This window comes from Arachis ipaensis, chromosome B08 (assembly GCF_000816755.2).
Source record: "Arachis ipaensis cultivar K30076 chromosome B08, Araip1.1, whole genome shotgun sequence".
Classification (NCBI taxonomy): domain Eukaryota; kingdom Viridiplantae; phylum Streptophyta; class Magnoliopsida; order Fabales; family Fabaceae; genus Arachis; species Arachis ipaensis.
The window spans coordinates 119,119,349-119,130,848 of NC_029792.2; the positions used below are offsets into that span (position 1 = coordinate 119,119,349).

Sequence of the window (11,500 nt, forward strand, 5' to 3'; positions counted from 1 at the left end):
TATTTTCAACATGATTTATAAAATATCAATACCTTGTAGCTTATATAAATAATAGTATTTTAATAAGAAAAGTTTTTATATAAATATTTTTTTATATCTGACAATCAAAATTTAATTACGAAAATTAATATATAAATTACTCTTAAGGTGTTCTTCCTGTTTTAATAAAAAGAAAACACACACACTCACGTAGTTAATTTGATGGGGTTTAACTCAGCCCAGGTAAGGTCAACACTGAACCAATTTTACCCGTAAAAATGAAATCGAAGGTTTGAACCATGAAATGTTATCATAAAAATGGATCCAACAATCTCGAATTGACTCTTAGGTTATCGAAGATATGATGTTAGAAAAGCTATATCCCTACGGAATCTGAAGTAATACTTGCACATGATTATGATTATTTTCAATAAAGAAAAAAAAAAAAAAATTGGGGTGAAAACATAAATATTTCAAATTTTCTGAGCTTTCCATAAATTCATTAAAACGAATGCGCGCAGCTAGAATAACACAAAAACGAAGGGCTTCTGCTAAAAATAATGAAAATCGTTGCCGAATTCAAAACCAGGGGCAAAATAGTAAAATCGTAAATTGGTTAACCAAGCTAAGTCCTTGGTAATAGACAGACAGGATTACAAGTTAACAAGAAAACGCAGCTGAAACAGTTTCTTTCTGTGCGGTTTCGGTGTCTCTGAAGAAGAGAGCAATAAAAGAAAAAATGGGCTCGTTGAAAGTGCCAGAGGTTGTTCCTTCTCCAACTGAGGACAGTCAACGACTCAGAAAAGCTTTCCAAGGTCATCATATATTAACGATGAATTGGGTTTTCTTAATTTTTCTTTCAGTCAGGAGAATTATACATGTTTCATAACTGAATTTTTCTTTACTTTTTTACAAAACATTAAAACAATGATAATTTCTGTTTGAAAATGGACGCAGGATTCGGAACAAATGAGAAGGCGATAATCTTGGTTTTGGGGCGCAGGAACTGGAGGCAAATAAAAGAAATCAGAGAAAATTATGAAAAACTTTACAATGAATCACTCATTGATCGTCTTCATTCTGAACTCTCGGGTGATTTTAGAGTATGCCAAGGTTCTCTTGCTATTTGATCACATTGTTTATTATTATTATTATTCTTAATCCATTTGTGCAACATTACAGAAGGCTGTGATTACGTGGACTCAAGATCCTGCGGAAAGGGACGCAAGAGTGGCGAGAGAAGCGATGAAGGCGAGGTGGAAGGGGATTAAAGAATTACAAGTTTTGGTGGAAATAAGCTGCGCATCAACGCCTAACCATCTCATGGCTGTCAGGCAAGCTTACTGCTCTCTCTTTGACTGCTCGCTCGAGGAAGACATCCATGCCTCTGTTTCTCCACCGCTCCAAAAGGTAACATAAATTAAAAAACAGAATGCTAGGCTCAACATAGGAGTAAAGCCCAAAAATGGGTTGTGAGATTACACTTGCAGACAAAAACATTCTTCAAATGAGTCATGACTTTGGTTAGCCTCTGGCCCGTTAACACCATGTTGACTAAACTATTAGTGTGAGGTGCCCTACCTACCATGGTTTGATTACATTACATTACATGTAATGGAGAGATGGTGTGTGAATAAGTAAACACTAATGTTACATATCCAAATTTTTATATGAACTAAGTTCAATTAAATTAAATGATAAAATTTAAAATAATGTTAATTATAAATAATTTTTATTATGTTAAATAAATTTAATTAAACTTAATTAACAAAAAATTTAAATATATAACATTTTCCTATAAAATAAATGTGGACAAATTATAATATGGCACATGATATCAAAATGACATATATGTAATAATATTTTAAAATGTAGCATTATTATTTACGTCAATAAATCACGTCTTTATTATATATAATCAAATTATAATATAACATCTACACTGTTAGAGCATATTAGTATGCATTTCATTAACGATAAATAGGTTAGGGATTAATTTAAAACACATTAATCAATCCAATAATATTTTTTGTGCAACTAAAAATTTTAAAAATATTTTAGTACACGTCATTAATTTTATGGACTATTTTAATATTTTACTCATCAACATAGAAATGTCCATTGGGCGGAGGCAGGTGACTATGCTTTCTGTCCTCGAGCCCCAAACTCTTCTCAGATACTGCCATAGAGAAATTGTATCTCATTCTTATTTATTCTCCTCCTTGACATAGTTTCAACCGAAACTTTTAGGGATGAAACTTTTAAAAAAATTAAGGAAAAAAAAGAGCAATACACTTGTACAACATACGCATTATATTTAAAATACAATTTAGACTCCCATAAAAAAAAATTAGACCTATTATGTTTTTTTGAAAATTTTAAAAGGAGATTACTGAAAAATAAAAATTAAATTAAATTTTTATATTATATTTAGTGTAAAATATGTTGGATCGAGTTATGCCTTAATATTATGTTTAGTTTAAGATAAAAAGAAATGTTCAAGAACTATCAAAATTTATTATTTTTTATTATCATTTTTAGTTATTAATTCAATTTTTTTAGTCTATTAATTCAACAACGAACATATCTTTAGTCCATACTTTTAAACATTAATGGCTAACTGATAGTAAAAAAAATAAATTTTGATGATCTTCTAACATTCTTCTAAGATAAATATGAAAATTGAAGGGTAGATTTGAAATTTGAAAAATTAAATGAGAGTATTTTTTAAAATAAATGTTATTAAAGTTTTAATTTTTATGTACAAAAATTTTAGTTTTCTATGTCTCCACTTTTCTGGATGTCCTAAAAGGACTGAAATTTTGCATCGCGGGACTGAAATTTTAGTTCTAATCTATGACCACCAAATACGATATTTGAGTCTCGGTCTCAATCTCTGAAAATAAACACTACCTTAGGGAACTGATATGTGCTTTAAATGTTCGTGATTTGAAGAAATCAAGTATTATTTAAAAGTTATTAGTTTATATTTTTAAAATGTTCAATTTAGTTTGATTAATTTTAATTTGATTTTGTTTATTTAGTTACTAAATTGGATTTTATGTCATGGGCCTAAGATTTTTTTATTTATAACCTCCAATGAAAAGGAAATAGAGAATAAACAAAAATACAAGAAATAAAAACGAATAAAAAGATAAATTGAAATAAAAATGATAGATTGAAATTGAATATAAAGAGAATCACTCTACTTTTCATCAATTTTTTTGATACGACAAGAAAGTGACTCCTCAACCTAACTTTCCACATCATAGTTATGAAATTGAATCGAAAAGACTCACTCAACTTTCTACTCAATTTTCTGATGTAACAAGAGAGACACTCACTCATGACTCAACCTCATTTGTTCACACCATAGTTTCATTATGAAACTAAAAATGAGTTTTCAAACCTCTAATCATTCAATAACGACTACAATAATTTATGAAGTATTTATGACTTCTTATTAAGTTAAAATAAAAAAAAATCCTAAACTAATAACATAAAATCTAATTTAATAACTAAATAATTTGAAACACCTATTATTTCTCGGTGTATAGAACTTGACGCAATGGGAAACACTGCCATCCCTAGGACAACACTCTTAAATTTCTTAGTAATATGATTAAAAAGGTCAATATTTTTTAAATTTCCTTTTTGTTGGTAGCATATTATATATGAAGAATAGGGTCAATAATGTTGGATAGTAACACAAATGCAAATCTTTTGAAATAAACAGTATCACAGAATATGTTGTTGGAAACTATTTAACATTCACTAATTCTTCCAATCATATATATATTGCCAAACTAACCTTGCATTGTTTGGATTTATCCATCGATATTTATGCAGATTTTAGTGGGGCTAGTGAGGTCTTATAGGTATGATAAAGTAATTGCGAATTTGGAAGTTGGCAAGGCAGAGGCATCAAAACTGCATGAAGCAATAAAGAAAAATAAATTGGATGATGATCACATCGTTTGGATACTTAGCACCAGGAATGTCTTCCAGCTCAGACAAACTTTTGCATGTTACAAGAACCTCTATGGGAATACATTCGATCAGGTTTTCTTCTATCTCTTATTCATGTGATTATTTTTAAAAAAATTAACTGTTGTATTAGAAGTTTATATGTTATAAATCATATCTAAAAACTTTTATGTCAATTTAAAATTATTTGTTATATTTTTTATATACTTAAAAATCAACCAAATATATTTTTTCAAAATTTACATAAACAAAAGGTATTTGATTAAATGCTTATTTAAAATTCGATTTAGGTGAATTTTGGTATAAATTAATGATCTTCGTTATATGTTAACCAAAAGTTTATCTATGTCTCGCTTTTGCATTCATCACCATTTGATTTCTGTTATTTTATACAAAAAAAAAGTCAGAATTTATATTATTTAGTATTTATTAATTATTGCAGTAATTAATGAATATTAAATAAGACAAATTCTGAAAAATTTTAGCTAAATTTTTTTAATTACTAAACATTTCTGTTTATTTTTACAGGATATAAAGAATTGTGGTAAAGGTGATTTGGAATCTCTCTTAAATGTCGTAGTTTGTTGCATAGACTGCCCTGAGAAACATTTTGCCAAGGTAATTTACTTTTCTTCTCACTAAATTTTGTGGAGAGATAGATGAGGTATTGATTTAGATTTGTGAACTAATATAGATATCACTTTTTCATTTGGAGCTAATTAGTTGAACAAAAATTACTATGTATACACTAAAAATAAACAATTAAATCGATTATCATATATGTATTATTTAATTTATTTTTAATGTATATTTTATATTTTAATATATATTTTACGACCGAATAGTTGACTAATTTTTATAGAAGTGAAACCTATGAGGATTAATTTCTTTCAAGCTGCATCAACATTTTGCATGGCAACTATAATAGTTACTTCTTCTAGTCTCATTTTGAGGAATTATCCATGAACAGGTTGTGAGAGATTCAATTCTTGGACTTGGAACCGATGAAGACTCTCTCAATAGAGCTATTGTAACTAGAGCAGAAATTGACTTGTTGAAAGTCAGATTCGAATATGCAGAAATTTACAAATCTAGCCTTGATGATGACGTTATTGGTGATACCTCCGGTGACTACAGAGACTTCTTGATGACTTTGCTAGGGAAAGGTCCCAAGGGAGTTTAATTTCATACACCCTAATTAACATCCACCAATTCTCATGTTGCTCAAGGCGTAAGAATTTGAAGTGTATTAAATATATTGGTATTCTAATAATTTTAACAGTTGATTTTAATTATAAAAAATATATAATATATATTAATTAAAATTAATGGTCAAAATTATTGGAACACTAATATTTTATCTTATGGTAATGAAATATGTTATATTTTCTACAGTATATTGGATACAATGCAAGTGTTGTTATATGATGAACATATATATATACTTTTAGTATACACCTTATATCAACTTTACTACTAAATATATTTCACTACAAGAAAAAGTGTATTTTTCGACGCTAAAAATTGACGGTTATCTCTCTCGTCGATATTTTTCGACGGTTTGCTGTCGACATTATTAAAAAAGATAATTAAAAATAAAATATTAAAATCGATAGTAAAATCGTCGATTTTTTTGGTAATCCATTAACTGTTCTCTTATTATCGACACATTGTCGACGGATCGCGAGGGAAAAATACTTTTATTTTAAAATCGACAAACATAGCGTCTATTTTATTATTTAAATATCGACATATTTTGTCGTCGATAAATTTAAACGGTCTTTATCACTTTTTAAAATTAAATGGATGGCACGGATTTAATGTATAAAATCGACGCCTAGGACGTTGTTTTTCTCAAATTAAAATCGACGGGTATGTTGTCGATTTTTATCAATAAAATAAATTTCCCTCCACTCACTCCCCGCGTTTCCTTCATTTTCCCAAATTCACCATTTCAATTTTCACTAACCCTTATTTTACCGTTGAATTCACCTCGCATACTTCAGCCCTCCTTTTCCATCGCCGCCACGCCCCCGTCGCTCTACTGCTGCCGTCGCATCGCTGCTGCCATCGCATCGCTGCTGCCGTCGCATCGCTGCTACCGTCGCTTCATCTCTCTGCACCGTTGTTGTTGCTGCTCAATCAAAATTAGTTACTCACTTACTCTCTCTTTTGTTCTTCATTGATTTTTCATCAATTTTTTGGATAAAAAATTTGCTCAGCATTACTACAAAATAGGTCTTCAAAGATTAATTTGGTACTAATCATTAATCTAATTTAGATCCTGAAGCAACTTAAAAAGTACAGAAGAACCTAGTATCTAATTTCTTTAATCCCTAATTTCTCAGATTCATTTCAATTATTTTGTAGCATAAACTCAAGTTTTTTTTATTCACTACTTTTTTCAATGATTCTGTTTGTATTGAGCGACTTTAATTTGTTTTCTTTTGTTTTAGATTGAATCTTAACTCTATAATTTGTTACTGAACTCTTTTCAAAGCCAACTTCAGTTTCATTTGGAAATCCCCTATTTCAGGTGTAAACTATGACCTAATCGTAATCTCCTATTTTCTAAATCCAGAAATCCTGGTCATGTTTTTTCTGGTCCTAATCGTGACTCTCTGAAGTCATGAATTCTACTGAGAGGAAAGAATTATTCAAAAAGTTTTAATTTATGCCTAGAATTAATCATGTTTGTGGTGGCTAAGTCATCTGAAATCTAAACTAAATATAGGTGTTGTTACTTTTTGCAGTTTGTGTAGGACTCAGATCCCTCTATTTCATTGCCTACATTCCGAATGGGTTGACTAGTTGTTTGCACTTGTTAGATTTATTGCAAGATTTTATAATGACTAATTTGTTGCCATAAACTAACGATAGTTAAATCCTGGTCATGTTTTTTTTTGTTCTATTTTATTTTAAAAGCTAATATGTGTCTAAGTTCTGTGCTAGCAGAAAACAAGTTCGTAGTGAAAAGTGGAGCCAAAACTATTTGTATATGCTACTATGAGCAGGAAAACAACTAGTTTGTCCTTGCTTCTTTCATATATTTTATTTTTCCATGCTTATTTCATTCTGGAAATGTAATGATTATGTTTTTCCATTTTTTCTTTTGGGCATACTTATGACTTTTCGTTTATATCTTATATAAGTGCAATTTTTGTCTTCTATCTTTATGTTATTTTGAAGTAAGCTTCTACCTTTATGTCATTTTGGGTTTCTCTTATTTTTAATTTCAGTGAATGATCAACTAAGTTAGATTATTTAACTATTTTTGTCTCTGCTCAATGAAGTATATTGATGGATCTGTGTTCTATTTGTGCTTAATATTTTTAACAGTAGAATTCTCAGAGAACTTTAGGTGCTGTTAAGAGAATTCAGTTCGTTTGCCAAAATGCTAATCTTTGGGTGCCAATAAAATACATGATGTTATTGACTTTTTCTCCAGAATGTTCTTGTCCTAATATCTGATTCAGATACCAATATGATATGAAAAGAATCACAACCTCTGCATTCCTCGCTTTAACTCCTTTTTCAAAAGCCAAAGCCTATGATCCCTAGAACAACATCAACACCAACGCTTCAAGCTTTGGTAGGTACCATGCATTACTTATATCATACATGGGAATGGAAGCCCTTCATGCAAGTTTCTCTCTATCCATTCAATTTGTAAACTTTTTAGCGTGATTCTGCAATTCTCTATTGATTTACTTGCTTACATGCAGTTCCTTGTGCCTCTGTTTCTCTTGATTTCATATCGTCCTTTTCAATTTGTAAAATTTGATTTTTCTAGTTCATGGTCTTGGTCGTTGAATTATGTAAATTGGGACGTTTTCTGATAGCTTTGGCATTGTTTTAATGTTTGGAAATCTAGATGATTGATAATTTTGTGGTTTGTACCCGTGGAATAAACAAATTCAGGATAGTGAAAGGGATAGGTGGTTGGTCAGGAGATAATTGTTGGTTTTGAATGTTGATTTTCTAGGAAGAATGTATAGGGCCATTTTTTTTTGCTGTGTATTACTTATTAATTATCAGTTTCTTATAGGGACAATTGTTTCATAGCTTTGGTGTTCTATGAACAATTTTGGTGTTGATTCTTCATTTGCTTTTCAAATTGAGGTGTCTAAGATGCATTCGAAAAGTGGGGATGTTGGGACACCAAAAGGGGCATTGGAAGAAGCTAAGGCGTTGAATTCAAGGATGAAGTGAAGTGGGAACCTAAGCAGCAAAGATATGCTGTTTAGAGCTGATAAGATTGATCTCAAGAGTTTGGATGATGAACTAGAAAAGCACCTTACAAGGATTCTGTCTAGACATATTGATGCCAAAAGGCCTAAAGAAGAGTGGGAGATTGATTTGGCAAAACTAAATTTGCAACATGTTGTGGCGAATGGGATCTATATGGCACTGTCTATAAGGGCACTTATGATGGCCAAGATGTTGCAGGTTTTAATTTGCACTCTTAGTTGTCTTTTGTTGTCCAAAGAATTTAAAATCTGTTATTTGTCGAACAATTATTCAATGTTTTTAGATACTAAAAGTTTTGGTATCCGGTCAAGGTTTAATTAATCTTTAAGCGCGTTGTAAATTGAATAATTGTTATCGAATTCAAGAGACATTCTAGAGTGCTGTTGTGCTGAATTTTGTAGTGAAAGTGTTGGATTGGGGCGAGGATGGTGGTGCTTCTACAGCTTCTTTAAGAGCATCATTCCAGCAGGAGGTTACTATTTGGCAAAAATTTGATCTTCCAAATATTACAAAAGTACAAACTTATCACTCATGCATTTAAATTTGAATTAAATGTTACTGCTTTGTTAAGAGCAAGATGATTTTTTGTTAATCATAAATTTTTCTCCGGAATGTTTTTCCATTTTTGTGATAAAAACCTTTTTTATTTTCTTATTAAGTTGGCATGTGGAGAATTTTAACTGATGCAAAGTAGTCAATGCTTCTGACTTAATCTTTGATTCAATATGAAATTTTGTTTTATCTGAAGAAGATACAAATCTAATGTCAATAGCATTAATTATCATTTTCCTATATATCTTATGGCAGTTAAGATTGATTTATACATATGATTACGTTCTTATGTTACAAATGTCTTACACCGGCCGTTTTAAAATTCCCTTCAATGGACCTGACAATATAAGTCTAAGTTTAGTTATTTATCTTGTCTTAAGTCTTTATGTTAAAAGATTATTTATTATTTTGATAAGTTTGTAAACTCATTATTTAATATTTAGTATAAATTTTATTTTTATATTTAAAAGTTTATTTGTCTTGTTATCTAATATTCTATATAAATTTTATTTCTATATTTAAAAGTTTATTTGCATTAATGGTTTACTATTTTTTAAATAAAAAAATAATTAAAAAATATAGCTATTAAAATTGACAGTAGCGTTGTCGTTTTTTAAATTTAAAATAGACAAAAAAAATATAGACAAAGAATTTGTCGGTATCTAAATAATTAAATCGACAACAGTTTTGTTGATTTTATTGAATCAAATATCGACAGAAACGGCGTCGATTTTATATAATAATATTGATGGCAATGTTGTCGATTTTATTGAATCAAATATCGACAAAAAAGGCGTCGATTTTATATAATAATATCGACGGCAGCGTTGTCGATTTTAGTAAGAAGATAAAGTTCTCAAACTCATATTATAAACAAAAATGATGTCGATTTTATTCAAATTTTGAAAAATCGACAAGTTTAATAGCGATCACCTCCGCCGTCTATTTTGCCGTCGATTTTAACAATGTTTCTTGTAATGTTTTACATAAAAAGAAAAATAAACATTCATTATAAATAGAAATAGACAAGGTTCTAAAAACTAAATCAATAGACTTAGATATTAAAAAATTTAAAAGTTTGATCTGATTCTTAGAATCATTAAAATAGGCATGCATGACTTATAAAATTATTTTATTTGTGTTTATTGTTAGCAATCTTACATATTTATTTTTCTGAAAATTGAATTTCTATTTTTTAATTTTTAATAATAATAAAGTTCTATTTATGTTTATAAAGCTTGGACATAAGTGGAAATCACAAGAGAAAGTAGGTTGAAGGCCGTGATGAGGCCTTGGAGATTGGGTCAGTTGAGTTGCCAAGGGAATGAAAGGATGGACCACTCATCCAAGAATCTAAGCCAATCATCCAGAAAATTGAACTCCAATTGAATTATTTCCTGGATACAGACCCATCAATTTATATTTATTATACAACTGATTTTTATGTCCGTGCCATGCAGGGAATAATTATTATTCAATTATGTTACGGTACACTAAAATTAGTCACCAAAGTCAGTTACTAATATAAAATATATGTTAAAATATAAATACATATTAAAATAAATTAAATTATATATGTATTTATAGACAAATATATTTGTAACTAATTTTAATAGCTAATTTTAATATACGAATAGTATTTTTGTTTAGGATATTATTCATTCGGTTTGGTTCGATTTTGAACAAAAAACCAACCAAACCGACCTGATCAGTTCCCTTTCAACACCAACTAATCGATTTGCTGTTTTTACACCAACTGAATCAAAAGCGATAAGCGATTTGATTCGGTCAGTTTTTTCGATTTTTAAATCTTAATTAAACAAGTCATTAATCACAATAAAATAAGATTTAAAATAATTAATAAACTTAAAATAACAAGAGTACATTACATTCAAATTTAATAAAATTTCAATCCATCTCAGTAACTAAACATAAAACAAACACACATAATTAAATATAAAACAAACACATCGAAATGTCTAACAAACATAAAACACTATCTTAAAACCAAACTACAAGTCAACAAACACACTTTAGAACTAAATAATAACAAAACTAGCCACCATGATTAATCTGAATCCACACCACATCCATTGCTTCAAAGCTGTTCATTGCTTGCTGGCTATATATATATAAAGTTATAAACATAACAAGTGAACAACAACATGCATCAAATTATTATCTAAAAAATTTGTTATCAAACAACAACAACAAATTTAAATCAAGTGAAGTTCAGAACCAGCAACAATAACAAATTTAACTCAAGCGAAGTACAAAACCAGCAACAACATCAACTTTCATTGTAATTAAAATTTAGGACTACTAGCAAATCAGCAACAACAACAATAAATTTAACTCAAGTGAAATTCAGAACTAACAACAATATCAAATTTCATTCTAATTAAAATTTAGGACCAACAAATCAGCATAACTAGGACAAATGAAGTTTAGAACCAGCAACAACAACAAATTTCATTCTAAAAATTAGTGAATATACTAACTCTCGAAGAGACATTATTGAGTTGCAAGAGAGGACTTGATAACGGTGCAGGGTTCTCAGCTGATTGGAGATAGCGCGGGGTTCTTGGTGACAGAGAGGGATGCTTAGTGACGGCAAGGGCTTCTTAGCGACAGAGAAGTGTTTGGTGACGGTGCGGGTTTCTTGGTGATGGAGAAGATTATTGTCGCAGTTGGGATTTGCAAGATGACGCGACGAGGAACGCGCCGCCAC

At 29.7% G+C, this 11,500-nt stretch overlaps 1 protein-coding gene and 1 long non-coding RNA gene across 3 annotated transcripts; one reads left to right on the plus strand and one right to left on the minus strand.

The window, feature by feature from the left end:
* Nucleotides 620–5,249, plus strand: LOC107612169 (annexin D3). Of its 2 annotated transcripts, XM_016313986.2 has the most exons (6): nt 620–794; nt 937–1,082; nt 1,162–1,389; nt 3,829–4,041; nt 4,495–4,584; nt 4,937–5,246. In XM_016313986.2, exons 1-6 carry the CDS (start codon nt 719–721, stop codon nt 5,147–5,149), a joined length of 966 nt encoding a protein of 321 aa, XP_016169472.1. In that variant the 5' UTR covers nt 620–718; the 3' UTR covers nt 5,150–5,246. The 2 variants fall into 2 exon arrangements, with proteins under 2 accessions (XP_016169472.1, XP_020965514.1); XM_021109855.1 differs by lacking the exon at nt 620–794 and having other exon boundaries at nt 935–1,071; nt 4,937–5,249.
* LOC110266065 lies at nt 10,642–11,494 on the minus strand. Its single transcript, XR_002352961.1, has 2 exons — nt 11,271–11,494; nt 10,642–10,891 (listed from the first exon to the last, which is right to left on the minus strand). It is a non-coding gene; the product is annotated as an uncharacterized LOC110266065 (long non-coding RNA).